The 21,105-nt window shown below is 37.7% G+C and overlaps 1 protein-coding gene across 4 annotated transcripts in view; it reads left to right on the top strand.

Annotated features, from left to right (window-relative positions):
* The window catches only part of LOC138692956 (uncharacterized), a 390,101-nt gene extending 378,185 nt beyond the window's left edge, over positions 1-11,916 (top strand). For all 4 annotated transcript variants that reach the window (XM_069816368.1, XM_069816369.1, XM_069816370.1 and 1 more), the window contains 2 exons: positions 3,873-4,155; positions 11,163-11,916. In XM_069816368.1, the coding sequence (XP_069672469.1) occupies positions 3,873-4,155; positions 11,163-11,323 (444 nt within the window). In that variant the 3' untranslated portion in view covers positions 11,324-11,916. The remainder of the gene's footprint in view (positions 1-3,872; positions 4,156-11,162) is intronic.
* Positions 11,917-21,105: the final 9,189 nt, after the last annotated feature.

Genomic DNA, 21,105 nt, shown 5'->3' on the forward strand with positions numbered 1-21,105 from the left:
AAAGTGTTAAAATTGTTAAAAAAAAAAAGGTATATACCTTCGGCAGACGGCCCATTTCGACGCTATGTGTCGTCGTCCTCAGTGTCTCTTGAGCCATTGGTGATCTTGACTCTGCGATGTGCAGTTGTCGATGGTAGGGGTGGGGGTATGTTGCTCCTATGGTAGGGGTTGGCTGTTTGTATGTTATGATTTATTATGACGCCATATAATGTGTGCGTATCGAACTGCAGTTCAGTTGTGTGTTAAGTATATATTGTGGGTATGCTATTGTATTCTTATATATTTCGTACTGTTCTAGGATGTTTAACTGTGAACTTTTTGGTGTGATGTGTAAAATTTCCATATCTGTTTCTATATTATTGTAGTCATGATTATTGTTGATAATGTGATCTGCATAATTTGATGTGATGTAGGGTTTGGTTATAGCTTTAATATGTTCATTATATTTGTGTGCAAGGATCTTCCTGTCTGTCCTATGTAAAAATGTGGGCAACTATTGCATTTTAATTTGTAAACTCCAGTTGAATTATATTTATTTGAATGTTTAATGTGGTTATTTAAGTATTTCTGTATTGTATTATTGTTTTGTATGCAATTTTGTACTTTAGTTTTCTGAATGAAGTTGCAATTTTGTAGGTATTGGTATTGTGATATGTTAATGTTATGTATTTATTCTCGCGTGCTGTTTGTGTTGGTTTGTTCTGTTTTTGTTTTGCCTTTTTTATTAGTGTGTCTATTATGTTAGGGTTGTATCCATTGTCTTGTGCTATATATTTTATTGTGTTTAATTCTTCAGTGTATTTGTCATTGTTCATTGGTATATTAATTAATCTGTGTGTCATCAGTGACACATGTAAAAAGTCAAACCTCACACCTGGTAATATTTCTAGATCTCTGGTAACATGACGAATTTGAGTCGTTTCGCTTTAATTTTATAACTATCTTGACATTCCGATATAAATTATACTTTTATTACCACTTACCACGCACAAATTACTTTTTGGTGTCGTAAACTCGGAACTGTGATGTAGAAGCTTCATATTTGACAGACGCCTGGGAAAACAAATTAATTATTCACAACGCCACGATTTTCATGTGCAGTTTATACAAGCAGTCATAGGCCTAATGCATCTTCCAAACGGTAACCACACTTCCACCACCTGAAATAACGTATCTCGGAATTACGTCCGCCCTCAACCACGTTTTGACGCTTCAGTTCATCTTTCCGGTTATTACCTTCCTTTCCTGCCCCTTGAGGTCGTCTCCCCTGACAACCTATTTCAAGAAGGAAGGCCACGTTGCACAAACTGCTCCTCCATTGTTTCTCCGCTCAGGAGCAACGTTTCGTCCAAAGTGTAATAACTATAACAGTTGGTTAGACCCCAATTGTGGTGTAACGTTATTTCTTTCGGCTCTCCCCTCGGATTTCTCTACCAAATTTGACGTCTCCAATGGCTCGGAAGATATTGCCATAGCACATTTTGTTCCTGCGAAACCATTGCTGTTATGTGTTCCATAACGTTCGCTTCTTTTCTTCCAACGGTGAAAGTATTTGTGAAAAATTTCGCGCGCATCGCTATTACCAAAAAATGCGTTCCTAGTAATTAGTAGAACGTAATAATTTACGCTATTTTCTCAAAGCGATTTTTATGTCTCACAATTTATATGGCGATCGCATAGCTCGGTCGGTAGAGTAGCTGGTGGCTACGGCTAGGAAGGTTCGGGGTTCGATCCCCGGTAATGACGAGATTTTCTCGTTACCAAACTTCCAGAACGGCCTCGAGATTCACTCAGCCTCCTATCAAATTGAGTACCGGATCTTTCTCGGGTGTAAAAAGGCGGTCGGAGCGTGGTGCCGACCACACCACCTCATACTAGTGCCGAAATCATGCTCTATCTCCATGCCCCCATGTGCCTCATGGCATGTATGAGAGTATCTCTACCTTTACCTTTAGGCAGCAATGTTTTTGTATGTCACTTATTATTAGAGCCCGAGTGTTAGGCAAAATGCCTTTTTTAAACTGAGTGTTTGTATGAAAGACCTATTAGAGATAAACACGTTTCCACACATTTGGGGACGATAGACCCAATTTTTATTTTGCCTCTTAAGGTGAAATGCCTTTTTTAGCCTTTTTACGTCGTTATTGTACATTTTCTATATTTTAATGCATTTAAAATAAACCGCACTTAAATTATATAAAAAAACAAAGAAAAAAGAACGGTTGTACAAATTAAAAATATATATTCACCTCACACAAATATTTGCTGAGAATCTTATTCTTCAGCAACATTATGTCTCCAAGAAGTCGTAAACTTTTCTCCCCTACCGATTCCATCTTTTATGTCACTTACAAAGATGTTTGAACAGTATAACCCTCAGTGCTCAGGTCACTTCAGGGTTTACCAGTGAAAGAAAGGGGATGAGGGAAGTATTAAAAGCAAGTCTCCTGGTCCCGTTACTGTTGTCGCTTGCACGCACAAGTCACGCGTACTTTGAAGTCTCTAATCCCTTCTCACACCCCTCTTTTTGAGACAATGCACAGTCGGTTTCTCCCGATCTCTGAAAGAAAGTAGAGACAGAAAGATATAGTCTCTTTTAAGTTTGCTCCAATCACTTCTGTAGAAGTAGAAAGATCTTTTTCCACCATGAGAAACGTTCTCTCTGACAGGCGGCTCACTGTGACAGTTGACAACTTAAAAAAGCATCTTGTTGTGACATGGAACCAAGGAAAATGAGTACCGTATGGGATAGTTTATTAAGTATTTGTCTACTTTTTGTTTGTTTCCATGATTAATAAATGCCTATTTCACTGCCTATTTTTACTATTTTAGTGCCTATATGCCTGGCTATTTTAACCAAAATAAATGCCTAAACATCCGGGCTCTACTTATTATTTACACCCTGATGAAGGTTTTCATTTAAAGCGCAGGTATGGCCATGAGTTCAAATCCCTCCACCCAGGGCATTATCGAAGAACTGATTACTAAAAAGACATTCAAAATCAATAGCATTGTCTTGCGGCTAGGTTTCATCCATTAGCAAGGCAGTGAGTGAGGAGATTTGGCACGCTCCACAAGGCTGCAGAAATGGTTGAAGAGGACGACACTAAACTACGAACGGAACCAAACTCTTACAACCCGTCACAGAAGTACGATAAAGTATATTGCCCACATGACGTTGATTTGTTGTGGGAGTGACTCATGAGCCTTTCATTGCAATGGCTTTGAAAGACCGTCAAGTGAGGACAGGATGCCGTAAATCAGACTTAGGGAATTGACGCGGCTCTTCTGGGCTCTTTTTAAAATGCAAATTAAATTGAGGATGTTTCGTTCTTGCAAGAACGGGCGGAAGGTTTTCATAAAAGCATTGGGTGTACCCATTTAATGTTCTACTCTGCAAAAAATAAGCCTATTCAAAATTATGTTATCGTCATTATCTATCTATCTATCTATCTATCTATCTATCTATCTATCTATCTATCTATCTATCTATCTATCTATCTATCTATCTATCTATCTATCTATCTATCTATCTATCTATCTATCTATCTATCTATCTATCTATCTATCTGCCTGAATTGTGCCGTTATTACATTTACTTACCTCTATTAGCTTGTATACAAAGAGAAGTGAGAAGTTTTACACAACAGAATATCGTTTTTACTTTTTTTAAATATAGATAACGAAGGAAATGAAATTCTTGAAATATTTCAGTAATGCTACTCACAATCAGTACTAGCTTGAGTACACAATTACATGTTACCAGCGTTTTTTTTTTTTCGCGTTGAGAAGGCTCTGATGAATCACAGTGTGTTAATGCTATGTAATTGATGATTCATTTACTGAACCTTACAACTTGTTTATCTCTTTAGGCAGCAGAGCGGACTGATCCCGTCGACTCGTCAGCAGAGGATGAAGAGGAAGAGGAGGAAGAAGATGATGAAGAGAGCAAGTTTTGCACATTGCCGCGGAACGGCGCTGGACGAAGTGCTGCTTTCACGATTTTGTCAGTAGCCTTCACCAAAGGACCAGGCCAAAAAGGCTTAGGTTTCAGCATTGTTGGCGGTCGGGACTCCCCGAAAGGCAACATGGGCATCTATGTGAAAACTGTATTTCCTCACGGACAAGCTGCGGAGAGCGGCAGACTCAAAGAGGGTGGGTTAGAATGCATCTTCCTAATAAGGATAAGTTCGTCAACAATAATGCATACTCTGTCAGTTTCTATTTTTTTATTTCACTTGTTTCTTTTTTAAGTTGTAGCACAGTCTAGTATATTGTCACGAAGCTCAATACGTAATAAATATGCATCCATAGATAGTTGCTGACCACTAGGATCGCTACTATCGCCTCAATACAGACAATGCGAAATAGTACCTGCACAGTCTATTGTTCCTAGTACCCTCATAAACTCAAGCTTCGTGACTGTATAATATACTAGACTGTAGTTGTAGCTATAACAGGCCATGGAGACTAGGCTTACCAACTCTTTCGGAAGTGTGTCAAATCCGCTTTTTAATTTTATTTGTCTCTCAAACGAAAAGTGAGAATACTTGATTTCCAGTAATTTTTCCAGCTTTTTTGTGTTACCATTTGCATGCATTAGTGTTGTTATAAGTTGATATTAGAGTAATTATACATACTTTAGTCATTTGCTTTTCATAATTTGTTGGGATTTATTTATTTTTTTATGAAGTTTAAGTTTCTCTGTTGAAATGCCGAAATTAAAATGACTGTGTTTATATACAATGCTTCCACTCAATGTTAACGTCATTCTTACCTAGGAGTAAATCTGGAGAGAAACTGACAGCCGTTTGTTACCGGTGGTAACTTTTTCCCCACTCTTGGACATTAACAATAAATTTGGATAAAATAAATTACAGCCTAATTTAATAGCCCTAAATGTAATGTAACATACTATGTTGTGTAGAATATGTACTAGTTAATGTCAAATCTTTTCGGGACGGGTTCCTAACAACAAAACACGGAAAAACTTTCATATAAACGTGGTCCTGAAAATACTTCGTTTTAAAGTTAGTAAGGAGTTTGTCGTTTCATTGACTTCTGAAGAGCAGTCAACTCAAATTTATTGCTTTCATGTTGTAACTTCTTTTAGAACAGCCCATTAGATTTGTTTTCCTTTATTTGATCGTCATCTTATTGATTCCAATTTCTTGCATCAGACAGGAGTCAGATAGGCCTATCAGCGGTTTCTCTGAGACGAATTGCACCATTTAATGAATAATGTAACCTCTGGACGTTATCCGCCGAATGTGGTACTTGCATGATGGCGCTGCAGCTCACTTTAGCCTAGGAATTCGTCGTCATTTGAATCGCCGATTTCGGCAAAGATGGATTGGTCGAGGAGAATCCATTCAGTGGTCTGTCCGATCGCCAGATTTAAATCCAAAGAATTTTTATCTCTGGGAACATTTTAACTCCATAGTTTATGTAATTCCTACACCTAATGTTGACGTTCTGAGAACTAGTAATAGTTCATGTAATTCCTATCCCTAATGTTGACGTTCTGAGAACGCGTAAATAAGTTCCTTAGTATCACTTGTACTATGAGCTTGTTACCAATAAAGTAGTGTAACTCTGAAACTAAGCTTTTTCAGGACCATATTTATATGAACAATTTTCAATGTTTTATTGTTAAGAATGTGTTCCCAAAATATCTGACACTAATTTGCATACATCCCATATAATATTTATCAAAATTCTTAATCTAATGATACTTTTAAAAGTTGGACGCGTTTCTCCTCAGTCAAAGCCTAAAGAGGAGCCAAGAAATCTCCCAGAATCCTGTATTCAGGAATTGAAAAGTCTAATAGAGACCCACAGGGTAGTGGCACTTAAGGCTTCCACCTTTGTAGGCAGTCGGTATTAGTAGCAGTTAGGATATCATTCTGTGTGTTTGCTGCCTTCACTCCGAAGGAAATAGCCCTGATGCTCCTTTCTGTTAGACGCTGAATAAGTACCAGGGCCATTATGCGACCAGAAGCATTAGTAGGTCGTCTCGTAAGTCAAAAACCCTGATAGAACTGATATTTTTGTAACTCTTGCGGTGAATTTCGGTGAAGTCCGGAGGGCCTAATTAGTCAAATTCACTCTCCTCACCTCCACGCTGGGGCTCCCTGGGATTTTTTAAGATGCGAAAGAGATACTATTTGCGGAAAGCAAAAGGAAGCTACCGCATTTATCTTTCCCAAGAAAAACTGCAAATAGACCTATGGATGTGGGTATCTTCGTTTCTGATTGAAAATTTGAGACTACACAATCGCAGTTCGAGTACTTCTGCTTTTCTTTTGAAAAAAAAAAGAGTTCAAAATAAATAAGTGAAGTGGAAGGTGAAGGTGTGATCAGTAATAGGACGGCATTAAACTGCTCTAAGCGATTCAGTGATGAAGACCTAATCATCGAAAATAAACCTCGCTTGGAAAGTCCAGATATTCTAGAGAATAAAGCTATATCCACCGAAATGGAAGAGCAAGCTACTCGCAAGTAACAGTGAATGTCAACGATTCTTGTTTTAAAGCTCATAGTCTGCTGCTACCTTCTCCAATTTGCATTATGTGTATGCGTCGAAGATTAGATTAGTAGGTTATTTAAACCGTTTAAACGTAACCTTTGTAGGGGAAAAAACTGCTGAGTAGTAAACTTCACATCTATAACTATTTTTGCCTGCTAAGAAGTAAATGTGAATAGACCATAGAAATCAATAACAGCAGGGAGTTTATCAATTGCGCTCACGGAATGTTTTTACCTGAATTTTGTGCATCGTTTGCGCGCAGTGATTACTAGTGAGTACTCATCAGTTGCGCACAGTCATGATATTTTCGCAACATTTTCCTTCCCATTTTATAGAGACTAGGACTCTCTGTACGTTATTAGGAGGTATGGTTAAAAATGTTTGATTCAATCGTATCATGAAATTGGTTCGTCAAAGGAATAAAAGTAATCGTACCATGAAGTTGGTACCCGTCAAAGGAAATAAGATTTTGTATTCATGTTCTCTTATAGTACGAAACGCTCTTTAAAAAATCACTTCTACTAATGTTTCTGAGGAGTTCTTCAATATACTGTTTCCGTTTTCTATATATAGGATGCATTCTGGGAATATTATCCCTGTTATTCATTCTAATACACGTACTAGTTTGAGTCTGAATGATAGCATCAACGAATTTATAAATATGTGGATGTGCAGAGTTAAAATTAAGACAGAATTCCTTGTGAAACGCTTCCCAAGCATTTGTGGTTCTGTTAGAAGTAATTGTATCCGAAACCCAAATCTCGGGAAGAAATAATGACTCAGATGCAATGAAATGATTTACTAAATAATCAGATTAGTGTCACCAAAATATTCAACAAAAACTCTCAAACTAGTCGATATTACAGCTCCAGTATCGATCTGATTAATGTTGCCAGCATATTCAATGAACACTTTCGAACTGTTTCGACGTTACCACCCAACTATAACTGATTCATTAATACGAAAGTCTCCACGCGCAACTCATGTGCCTACATGGAGAATGCTCGCGCCCAACTGATTTGTTACGTCGATATTCACCCAAACAGCATACTTCCTAATCGTATGATTAGTATGGCACACTATCACTTAAAAAACGCAACTCACTGGCGTAGCGCAGACGGTAACGCGTTTGGTTGCTGATCCGGAGCTGCGTTTGGGCTGATTACGTAGTTGAGTTTTTCCAGGTTTTCCTCAACTGTAAGATGAATGGCAGGTAATCCCTGGTTAATGCTCGGTCTCATCCCGCAAGATACTATTTCGCCATCACCAATTCCATTGGCGCTAAATAACGGAATAAAAAGAGAAACAACGCAGGGAAAACTAAAAACAAAGAACACATCCACTCCATGTAAAAGAAAGGTAAATCTTCATTTCCTTCCTTTAGTAGAACCCGGATTCGCTAGCGTAGTTGCTGAAAATACTGGAACTTGTTTTTTCATTTCATTTATTATATTCCATAGATCTTACAATAGCAATGAAGCTTTAAGATGTGGAACAAGTCAAAATTTTACAAAATTACAATTACAATTTTTACTATTTTCTTTTACAATTTCAATTTCTTACAATTTTTTGGCGAGATGTAGTGAGATGAGGTGAAGCCGAGGATTCTCCAACAGATCACCTGGCATTTGCCTTATGATTGGGGAAAACCTCGGAAAACCCCAACCAAGTAATCAGACCAAACGAGGATGAAGTGAAGTGAGGCCGAGGACTCGCCATAGACCACCCGATATCAGTCCCTCGGAAAACCTCGGAAGAAACCAATCAATCACACCATATAGGGGATCCAAACCAAGCCCGAGCACAGCTCCGGACCAGCAGGCCAGTGAGTCTGCCGACTGAGCTACATTGATGGCTCTACTAAAAATTTACAGTACATAGCCAATCAGATTATTAAATTTACAAACCCAAACGATTATTCATCAGCTGAGCTGAGTTACACTTTTTCGTTCCTCTATAGATTATTCGCTTAAATTTTATGACTTAGAGCTTTATCACCCTTCCCAGTAAAACAAAACTGGTTCTCTTAAGGAATAGATATGAATCAATTTGGAACACGAGAACGCAGTAAAACTGATCAGATAAATGTGTGACGTCATGCGGTACAATGGCTTGTTGCTGCTTCCGGTTCCTGTACACTCCTTGTTAGGCGACAGGTTTGTTTATTGACAACAAGTGAACTGCCGGAAAGAAGCGTAGATACTGCTTAGAATGCAGGAAACTCACCCACAAGTGACGGTTGCGTCGCGTCGTAGTCTTCCGTGATTTGCATTCTTCCGTCATAGCCGCAAGGTGACTCAGGCATATGACTTATCCTTGTGGCCTTTGCGTAGCCAGCGACGACATCAGGAAAAGGATTTGTTTGAACTTCACATTGTACGGATCTTACTATAGGTGACCATTACCATTAACGACCTAATGAATTGAATAGAATTTATGAGGGGGGGGGGGCTAAAACAGCCCTAGCACTGCGCCCTGAAAGATCTATTGCGCATCCCCGTTATAATATCCTATCAGTCCAATAGATTGATGTTCTTAATGAACTAAATCAAAGTGCGAACTGGGACAGTCGATAGCTGATCAAGGTTTGAAAATGTTTTCCAAAGAATTAACGACCTAAAGAAAGGAGCGTAATTGGTACCAGATAAAATTATAAGGACTTTCCATGGATGACCATTACATGCCAATGTATGCACAAACTACAACATTGGAGAGTGCTCTGAGAGGCCAGCTGAAGTTAAATCAATTCAAAAAGCTTGTTCGAATTCGTATTTTCCATTTGAACAGTAGAGAGCCAACTTCAGATTTTGAATTTTTGCGAGCTGAATTTAAATTGAAAGATGAAGACAGAAGACTGAAGAAGAGTTATTTTGTCTAATAACAGTGGAATTATGATGATGAAAGTTTGTGATTGTTGTTCAATGATATACCGAAAAATTGGACAAAGGCACCTTGGTCATTTTTTAATATTTAAAAAATCTACTGTTTCTTGAGGAATACTGTAGTGAAGATTTTATCGCAGTATCTCCAGTCCAAGTTAGAGATCCCTAATATAAACAACAACCAAATCCTTGGCTTACAAATCGATGTGTTACATTGGAAAAATGATATTAAAGAAATTACCTCTAAACTAAATTCAGTATGTTTTGCTATTAGATCTATGCAAGAGATAATAAATATCAATACCTTAAAAACAATATACAGAGTGAATCAAAAGTCTGGAACCATATAAATATCTTCCATATGCTTGATTTTCGATTACTATAGGTGTTACCAGTATTTGTAAGACTATGCTTTACCAGTGACACTTTCGATTCTAGCCTTCAGCTATATACCGTATTGGTCCGAATATAAGCCGCACTTTTTATTCAAATTTCAAACTCGAAAAGTTGGGGTGCGGCTTATTTGCGCGGCCGATAAATTTAAACTTGAAATGTGGCGCATGTTGCTACCGGTAATTTTATCATTTTGAAATGGAGCAACAATGCCACGCGCTCGTGTTTGAAATTGTCAGCAGTCGTATGGTATATGACGCAACAATGTACCAGTCTTCATATTACAGTGATCGTACTCTTTTGTATGATAGGACAGATTAAAACAGTTTGTACGTAGCTACGGGTTCAGCCATGAGCGGAAACGTAGAAAGAAAAGCTTCAACAAGCTTGGGAATTCGGCGCAGTTATGACGCTAGTTTCAAACTTGCAGTTATTCGTCATACTAGGAGTACGTCTAATAGAGAAGCCGGCAAAAAGTTTAGTGTGGATGAGTCTAATGTGCGCTGGATGGCAGTGAGGACGACGTACTTTGGGCGGAGAGTGATGAACAAAGTGACAGTGATGAAACAAATACCGGTACCGGTAGTAGTGAAGTCAGCAGTGACATTGGAGAAGACGGTGATTAGTTGTACCGGTATTTTTGGTGATTTACCCACGTAATACCGTAATTGAAGAAAAAGTGTTTAAATAGTGTAAACAGTTTTGTAACTGGATAATGTGACAGGTAAATTTCACTGCACTCAATTTTCCTTTTTTTCTCATTCTGCACTCAATTTTTCTTTTTTTTTTTCTCCTTTCCCCCTAAAATTAAGGGTGCGGCTTATACTCGGGTGCGGCTTACACTCGGGCCAATACGGTATATACACTAGAATTGTATAAAAATACCTTTTCCAAAGCCTCCTTAGTACTGTACCGTGTTACAAAATATCTGTAGATGCAGTAACTAATGTTTGTGTCATTATGACAGTTATCTTTAAATAACTTGAAAACGATTAGAGATATCTCAAAACAGATTGCATTATTGTCCCCCCCCCCCAGAAAATTTCACATGATTTTGAGTACCTACATGACCTCCTTTCCATTTAAAATTTCAAAAACATTGTGCAACTTTCTCCATTCTCCTGTAACTTCATCCCTCTTAGCTCCAAATATTTTCTTAAGCACCTTATCTCAAACACCCTTAGCATAATTCAAAACAGGGAGTCTAAATTCGGAACTGTCCTGTAAAAATTGGGATGGATAGTCAATTTATTAAAAAAATAACTTTTCATATTCTAAAGAAATAATAAACTGCTCTTTCACGCAATATTCCAAAGAGATTAAACTTCCTACTGATGTTGTATGTATTTGTGTTGCAGGAGATGAAATTCTGGCAGTGAACGGGAAGGCTCTCCACGGACTCAGCCACCAAGAAGCCATCACAGTCTTCAAAGAGTTTAAGTCAGGCCAGATAGTGCTGCATATAGGCCGTAGAGTGCCCAAACGAAGGAGAGAACCTCTCCCACGGCCACAAGTTTAGCGTAATCCTGCAGTCTCTTTTCTATTATTCTCTGCAGATATACCATACCATGTACTTCTCTCTTTTTAATACGTATTTCAGATTATCAACACTATATGCACTTATTACAAAATTTCTTGATATGTCTGTTGCTACAGACAACCTTTGAAATTCAGATGTTCCCTCTAGCTTAAAAACATTTCCTAGCTATGTAAATCTTTTCTTCAGCTCCTGAGAGATCCGTTGTATTTTTGGAAATTCGGCTTTCCATCCATCCATTTTGGATCTCTGTAACTTTCTTCTTGATCTTCTAGAGAAGAGGAGGTTTAGACGCTTCCCACAAAAGCATAAACTCATAAATACGAGAAGAAAATTCTCATGGAGTAGAGGGTTGTGGAGGAAAGTGTTTGAATGTTCTCTTTGAATACTTAGAGACTGCAGAATGCTGCTATCACCATTTTATGCTGTGGGTGTGAAGTTTGTATATTGTAGACTTTCAGTTTTGAGTGAGACAGTGTGTCAAGTATTAAGACTGAAATGTAGCTCCCATGTAAATGTTGTCGGTATTTATTGTGTATTCAATAAAAACTGTAATTAAAATCCGCAATTTAAAATCCTTACATTTCTTTTATACCATACCACGTAAGGTACGTTGCGTCATTTTTTCATTTCCAGCATAGACTGTATTGAATCCTTAATAACACATCTTCTTCATAACAGACTATTATTTTCTTCTTCTTCTTCTTCTTTGGTTCTACAGCCGAGTTCCAGCCTTGACCGTCCCAACGATGCTTTTCCATGTCCTTCGATCTAACACCTTTGTTTTCCATCCTCTAACACCTGATGCTATTATATCCTTCTCCTCTTCATCCAGCCATCTTAGCTGAGGTCTCCCTACTTTTCTGGTGCCAAAAGGTATAGTGAGAGTCAATTTCTTGCAAGGATCATTTTCATCCTTCCTACAGATATGGCCCAGCCACCTGACTCTCCTAGCTTTAATTTCTCTGCAAACATATGGTTCTTTAAAAAGTTGGTATAATTCATAGTTATATCTTTTCCTCCAACTGCCCTTATCATTTACTGGTCCGTATATCGTCCTCAGAACCTTTCTCTGAAATATACTCAGCCTACAATTGTCGGCACTGCCAACTGCCCAGGTTTCAGATCCATAAAGCAAGACTGGTCTTATTAAAGTTTTATATAATTTGCACTTAGTGTTGAGGCTGATATCACATGATCTTAACTCTTTTTGGAGTCCATGATTGCATCTATTTGCTGTGAGGAGTTTATGTTGGATTTCTGCACTTACATTATTATCTGAGATAACTAGTAAACGTAGGTACTTAAATTCGGTAACTTTTCCAAATTTGTATCCTCCTACTTCAAGATACTCCATTTCTGAAGGATTGATTGATACCTCCATATACTTGGTTTTACCCTCATTTACTTTGAGGCCCATTTGCTGTGCTGCAGTATCTAGGTTGATGAATACATCTTTGATAGCTCTTTCTGATCTCCCAACAATGTCAATATCATCAGCATAAGCCAATATTTGCACCGATTTGTGGAATATTGTATCCCTCCTTTCAATTCCTGAGCTTCGGATAACCTTTTCCAAAGCAATATTGAACAACAGACTTGCAAGTGTGTCACCTTGTCTAAGATCCTTCTGTGTATAGAAAGGTTCTGAAAGTCCTCCCTGTAGTTTAACTCTGCAATTAACCCTACAGACTATTATTTACCTTCAACAAACATAGCACTCTCTAAAAACATTTGAATGTCGTTCTGCACAAAGCTGTTGTTCCAGATCTAAAATGTTTGATACTTTGTATCTCATATTGAGAGTTTTGTAGTTAAGTTCTTGTTCTAGAGAACCCTTCAATTGAAACTTCTTTACAAATTACTAAAGATTATTATTGTTTTTACAATGGCAGTTGACTTAATAAAATGTCAACATACATGCTCAACTTGGAGTCAGGCCACAAAGGGAAAAACACTGAAGGAGGGGAGTTCGATCCGGTGCTGTGGATTGAGCTTCAGCGTAGCTTAATGCTGAGAGCGCTTGGTATGTAGAACCAAGGACCCAGGTTCGATCCCCGGCGCCAGAGCGAATTTTTCTCCTCTAATATTAATTCTTTACAAATGTCATCGATTGGTGCCTATTGCATATCTTCTGTTTCCTATAGTGTTCAGTTTGCCAGTAAATTGTAACCTGCAGTCGAAATGATCACTATCTGTGTGTTATGTTCACACCTTTTGGATATCATTATTTGGCCCTCACCTCTTTGAGGTCAACTGTCTAGGCCGCCATAGACGTCTACTCCCTTGGGGTTCATAGAAGATTATATATTTTGTAATTTTAAACTATGTTGTTGTTGTCTATTGGTGATTATCAGTGGCGTAGCATGAAATTTTGAGCAGGGGAAGCTAACTCAAGTTGTCTTTCATGCAATATGAGAAAACGTATTACAAAAATACAGTCTTAAAATAAATAGTAGTCAATTTCAAATCAGCAGTCGAAGATTGGTTGGAACCTCGTAAGTAACACCAATAAGGCATGACCTCAAATGATACGTAGTAAAATATGATTTCAAGGTTTACACATATCTCTTAACAAATAGACACGTATACGTATAACACTAGCTCACTCCCTGTCATACTTAGAGAAATCACAATATTAGTATCATTACGTAAGTATGCGTCTGTCTTTTGGTTGTGTCCTTCATTGACAGCAAGGGAGTCGGTCATTTGTTTTTTAAATCACACTTTTGTTCGTAAGTCGGTCTTGATAATACAATTATCCTAAAAAAAATTCAAGTAAATTGGTGTCAGGAACTGTTATTTCGCTCATTATTTATTATATCAGCCAAATGCACACTAACACTTCAACTGAACACAACTGACAAAAAGGGATAACTCGGAAACTACTTATTTTAAATGTTAAAGCTAGCTTCTTTGCGAGCCTTGCGACTAGGGTAGCTTAGTTAGAAAGGGATGGAAAATCTGAGGAGTGGATTACACAGAAGAAACCGGTCTGCTTGGAAGCTGGTGTGTGCAGGCTTCTTGTTTACTGCTGCATCACAAATCATCCTGAGCTGCCGCATCGCAATATTTAACGCGTAAATATAAATTCTATTAAAATTAATAAATAATTTTCTCCATAAACTGCAGGTTTATTATGAAATTATTATTAACTGGGGAAGCTAAGCTTTTTAGCTTACATTGACGCTACGCCACTGGTGATTATCAGTGTGGATTCTGTCGGTGTAGATCTACTAACAATCAAATTTTTACAATACGACAGTTACTTGAAAAGTGCAATGAGTTTGGAATCGAGACCCATCATCTTTTTGTTGACTTTCGAGCAGCCTATGACACCATAAATAGAGAAAGACTCTATGCTGCAATGGAGGAATTGAGGATCCCTAAAAAATTGATCTCTCTGGTGAAAGCTACGATGACAAATACCAAGTGCATAGTTAAAATTCAAAACATGATGTCTAACCCTGTTTCTACTAGGTGTGGTGTCCGACAAGGAGATTCACTAGCTTGTCTCCTTTTTAATATAGCACTGGAGAAAGTCATGAGGGATTCACGTATTAATACTAGGGGAACTATTTTCTATAAGTCGATTCAGGTTCTGGCTTACGCTGACGTCTTAGATATCATAGGAAGAAGTCAGGCAACAATGAAAGAGGCCTTTATTAAGCTGGAAAAGGCAGCATCATTTACAAATTAATGAAGAAAAAACGAAGTATATGCCAGTCACGAGAGCTAATATAAATGGATCCCCTTACCTGGAAATAGGCTCTTTTAAATTTGAAACTGTCCATAGTTTATCTATCTTGGCTCTGAAATTAACAAAAAAAAATAATGTTGGTTCTGAAATAAAAAAACGAATATTATCTGCCAATAGATGCTTTTATGGTCTTAGAAGACATATGAAATCTCAAATTATATTTAGGAGTACAAAAATTATGATGTATAAAACTCTTATAAGGTCTGTACTATCTTACGCATCTGAGACTTGGCCATTGTCAAAGTCAGATGCGACATTATTATGTACATTTGAAAGAAAGATTCTTAGGCAAATCTTTGGACCAGTTAGAGAAAACGGAACATGGAGAAGAAGATATAATTTCGAACTGTACAGATTATATAATGAGCTGGACATTGTTAAATTCATAAAAATAAGAAGATTGGATTGGGCCGGGCATGTTGTGAGAATGCAAGATGATAGAGTTGCGAAGAGAGTTTTTAAATTTATTCCGATGGAAAGAAGGAAGGTTGGGAGACCGAGATTGAGATGGGAAGACTGTGTGATGGATGACATCAAGATTTTGGGTGTTAGAAATTGGAGAAGTTTGGCAATGGATAGGGAGGAATGGCGAAAACTTCTGAAGAAGGCCAGGGCCCATGAAGGGCTGTCATGCCATTGATGATGATGATGATGATGATGATGATGATGATGATGATGATGATGATGATGATGATGATGATGATGTTGTTGTCTAATGCCAGGCATTTGACAATAAAGTCATTTGACCTCTTGCACTCCAATATTTTTCAAAGATATTGTCATGGTCAGCCACTGACACACAGATTTTGAGGTGTTCCGAATCCATTTCTTGCCTTGAGTTGCACAATGGGCAGTTAGGGGACTGATATTTCCCAATTCTATGCAGGTGTTTGGCCAAACAGTCATGGCCTATTACCCATCTAAATGCAGCTACAGACGATTTGCGTGGTAAGTCGGGAATTAACTGAATTATGATACAAAGAGTTCCATTTTTTACCTTGAGATTGTGTTATCAAATTTTGTTTCTTGAAGTCTAAGTATGTAGATTTAATAAATCTTTTCACAGAGTAATATTGTGCTGCCCTTCTTTGCTAAAGCATCCGCATTCTCGTTTGCCAGGATTCCACAATGTGATGGCATCCATTGGAATACAATTATTTTATTGAGTGTTATTGAGAAAGCATTTCAGTTATTTCTGCTGCTTGAAATGAAGGTGTGTGTCTAGAGACTATTGATAGAATAGCTGCTTTGGAGTCTGACAATTTAACTGCATTTTTTAATTTATTGATGTGGCATAGAAGATTCCTGAGACTTTCACGTATTGCAATTATTTATCCATAAAAACTTGTTGTTCCATACCCAAGAGATCTATAAAGTGAGAAGAGACAGCACGTAACACCTGCACCTGCACCTTGTTCCCCTTTAGATCAAGGATCCATCGGTGTATAAATGAAGCCAGTTTTATGGAGGGTACCTAATATTAATTGTCTCTAAAAACAATTGTTTCATTATTTCAGCGTTTACTTCTGATTTCAGTATTTCTTCTGTTAAATTTAGATTATACTCCATATTTAATAGAGTTAAAGGGTTTGGTTTAATTTGTAAGTTTTCTTTTAAATTCAAGATGTTGATTTTCTGTTTTAATTCTTGGACCATGGATATGAAACTTTCTTGAGTTTTTAATCTACAGATTGCCAATTGTTTCCTGGTAATGTGATAAGTTTTCCATATTGGATCAGTGCTTTTTCTCTATTGTCATTTTGATGCTGTTGATATAGTGAGGTCCACACCTGTGGAGTAACGGTCAGCGTGTCTGGCTGCGAAACCAGGTGGCCCGGGTTCGAATCCCGGTTGGGGCAAGTTACCTGGTTGAGGTTTTTTCCGGGGTTTTCCCTCAACCCAATACGAGCAAATGCTGGGTAACTTTCGGTGCTGGACCCCGGACTCATTTCACCGGCATTATCACCTTCATTTCATTCAGACGCTAAATAACCTAGATGTTGATACAGCGTCGTAAAATAACCCAATAAAATAAAAAATATAGTGAGGAATCTCATAGAATCTATTGCAGTTGTTTTGATTCCACCAGTAATTAGCCTGAGAGTTTGGTTTTAACATGTTCTATTTCGTTTATGAAAGGTGAAGTAACTAAAATCTCTCCACAGTATGTCAGCACTGGCTGTATAAACATTTTGTATGTAGTGTTCAAAGTATTTCTAGAGCATCCCCATTTCTTTCCTGCTAGTCTTTTCAGAAGAGAGAATCTTTTACGAGCTTTTTCAGAAATATATTTCAAATTGTTGCTCCATGTTAACTTACTGTCGAAAATAACTCCAAGATATTTGGATTCATAAGTCCTAGGGAAGTGTTGGCCATTATAATGGATATTGAATTCTCTTTCTTTTTTACCAAGTGAAAATATTTGGTAGTTACTTTTGCTTAAATTGAGTGTCATCATATTTGATGTGTTCCATTCATGTAGTTGATTTAGAGCTTTAAGAGCAGAATTTTTAATTTTGTCTCTCTGTCTGTGAGATCCGGAAATCCACAAAACTATATCATCTGCAAATAGTACTGTTTTCATGTTTGATTCCTCTAATAGAGAGGGTAAGTCATTTATATAAATATTGAATAAAGTTGTGCTGAGGACAGCGCCCTGAGGTAGACCTCGATATGTTTGTAACTAGAAAGTGAGTTATTGAATTTAGTAGCAATGAATCTTTGAGTAAGGAATTCTGATACCCATCTGAACATATTGCTGGAGATACCTAATTTCTGGAGTTTTAGTATAATTTATTTCTCCAAACAGAGTCATGTGCTAATTGAAAGTCAATAAATATTGCCAAGGTATCTTCTTTCTTGTTAAAACTGTCTTTTATTTCTTGGCCGAGGCGTATGACTTGTTCATTAGTAGAGTGTAGTTGCCGAAAGCCGGTTTGTCTTGGTGATAAATGTTTTGGGATTCTAAATACCAAGTTAATCTGTTGGAGATCATTGAGTCCATAGTTTTTGCTATCATGCTTAATAGTGCTATTGGTCGATAACTGTTAACATCATGAGCAGGTTTCCCTTTTTTGTGAATTGGTACAATGATTGCTTTTTTTCCAAGCTGCAGGAATTTAGATGTTCCATGGTAAATTGAAAATGGATAAAAGTACAGATTTGGCTTTTCCCCCCAGATGTTTCAGAAATTCTGAATGAATGTTGCAGAGACCAGGAGATTTCTTGGTTTTTAAATTTTGTATAGCTATACTTAATTCTTCGAAAGTAAAATTTTGATGAAATACTACACCGCCACTAACCACACTGCAAATGTGACATAGGTACTGTGTGCGGGATTTGGAATTTGAAAACGGAATACTTGGTGTACGGTTCAACATTCACACCGTACGCGGAATAAAAAGAGCTAAAACCGTATTGTTCTGGGTAAAACCGTACATCTGGCAACCCTAGGTTTCAACTACTTTTCCTAGAAGTGAGATCCATTGCAAAATTGAAACACAACTTATTCCTGAATATTGGAAAAAGCAGTTACATCGTAAATCTTCGTTTGACATAAAAAATCACAATATTTAATATGAGATACGTCTGAACATAACCACGGAATAATTACCAGTACACAACAATTTTATTAGTGATTTGAAATGGGTGTAAGTTTCCCCTAAGAAACTACTTTTTTTTTGTTCCAATGGCAGGCCCTTAACTTGCAGTTATTCACTCTAACTCTACCTCATCGATGTTGCTAGTGCCAAGAAGCATAGACCACTTATTTTTATACCATTAAGTACGAGAAAAATTCGTACCGGCACCGGAAATCGAACCCAGGACCTCTCAGCTGTGCGCGCTGAGTGCTCTCTAACCAACTGAGCTATGCCGGGACCCGATTCACGACGCCGGCCGAACTCCCCTCATAGTATCATGTTACGGCCTTACTGCCTGCATTTAAGACGATACACGTCATATATGTACAGGAGCGCATATTACATGACTTTATGGCCATATTCAACAACAGTTTCTTAAAACTGTTAACATCATATATGTATCGAATATGAATCATGCAGGCAGTAAGGCTGTAACATGATACTACGAGGGGAGTTCGGCCGGCGTCGTGAATCGGGTCCCGGCATAGCTCAGTTGGTTAGAGAGCACTCAGCGTGCACAGCTGAGAGGTCCTGGGTTCGATTCCCGGTGCCGGTACGAATTTTTCTCGTACTTAATGGTATAAAAACAAACTGACTAGTCATACTAGTCGTGTAAAATGTAATGACCTCATTCATATTCGATACATATATGATGTTAACAGTTTTAAGAAACTGTTGTTGAATATGGCCATAAAGTCATTTAATATGCGCTCCTGTACATATATGACGTGTATCGTCTTAAATGCAGGCAGTAAGGCCGTAACATGATACTATGAGGGGAGTTCGGCCGGCGTCGTGAATCGGGTCCCGGCATAGCTCAGTTGGTTAGAGAGCACTCAGAGCGCACAGCTGAGAGGTCCTGGGTTCGATTCCCGGTGCCGGTACGAATTTTTCTCGTACTTAATGGTATAAAAACAAACTGACTAGTCATACTAGTCGTGTAAAATGTAATGAGGTGGGCGAGACCTCATTCATATTCGATACACATAGACCACTTAGTCGCCACAGACTGTCCAGAATGCATCACAGCCGATGAGTCTACATTCGTAATGATGATGATGATGGAGAAATTGTTGAAATGTCAGAGGAGAACTGGAGTATCCAGAGAAAATCCCTGTATTGCCTGAACCACGGGCTTGCCCAACACAAATTATAAATTTAGGTTGGAATGGGATTTGAACCCAGGCTCTCTTGCTTATAAGCCCAGTTCGCTAGCATTGAGCCACCATTGTGGTAGGTGTTATTGTTCACATTAATGTGCATGGTCACCCATTCTTCCGAAAGAGTTATTCCAAACGGCTATTTTTCCGAATAAGATTTTTTTCAGAATCCGTTTTTTTAGAAAGTTTGTTTCTGAATTGATGTAAAGCGAAATCACATTGTTTTCCGAATTGGACAAATTTCCTAATAAAGAAACCTGTATGCAGTTGTTCCTGAGCAACAACAATATTAACATAGTTAATAATAATTTATTTCTATGGATGTATAATATTGTTACTGTCACTACGGATATCTGAATATGTAATTCTAGTTGTATCATTAGTATTTTTTTTTAAGTATCTCTGTTTCAATTTCACCGTAATCAATATGCAGAAGTAGGAGTCTGTAATACTGGAATCTGGAAGAGGATGATGAAATTATTACTGAACAGGTATGTACTGTCTATTATAAATAGGGCTCGAATTTCTATGACGTCATATTTTTATCCTGGTCTCTTTTCACAAACCTAAGTTAAATTAAACACTTCGCTAGCTTTTCTGAACACAATGCCATGGTTTTTATTGGTTATATAAATGCATATTTTACCATAATGCAGTAACAATTTCAAAGGCATGTTGGGTCCAATAAGTATACTGCTGTATACTTGGTTATTTTAGATTATTTAGGAATGCAGTTATATTGTCAGACTCCAAAGCAGCTATTCTATCAATAGTCTCTAAACACACACCTTCATCTCAAACAGCAGAAATAACTAAAATGCTCTCTCAATTAATATCACTCAACAAAAGAATTGTATTCCAATGGATACCATCCCATTGTGGAATCCTGCGAAATGAGAATGTGGATGCTTTAGCAAGGAAGGGCAGCACTGCTACTTACAGACCTGTTACTAAATCTACGTATTACTCTGTGAAGAGATTTATTAAATCTACATACTTAGACTTCAACAAACAAAATTTAATAACACAATCCCAAGGGAAAAAATGGAACTCTCTGCATCAAAATCCACAGTTAATTCCCGATTTACCACGAAAATCGTCTGTAGCTGCATTTAGATTGGCAACAGGCCATGATTGTTTGGCCAAACACCTGCATAGAATTGGAATATATCAATCCCTAACTGTCCATTGTGCAACTCAAAC

Source organism: Periplaneta americana, chromosome 17 (genome assembly GCF_040183065.1).
Source record: "Periplaneta americana isolate PAMFEO1 chromosome 17, P.americana_PAMFEO1_priV1, whole genome shotgun sequence".
Lineage (NCBI taxonomy): Eukaryota > Metazoa > Arthropoda > Insecta > Blattodea > Blattidae > Periplaneta > Periplaneta americana.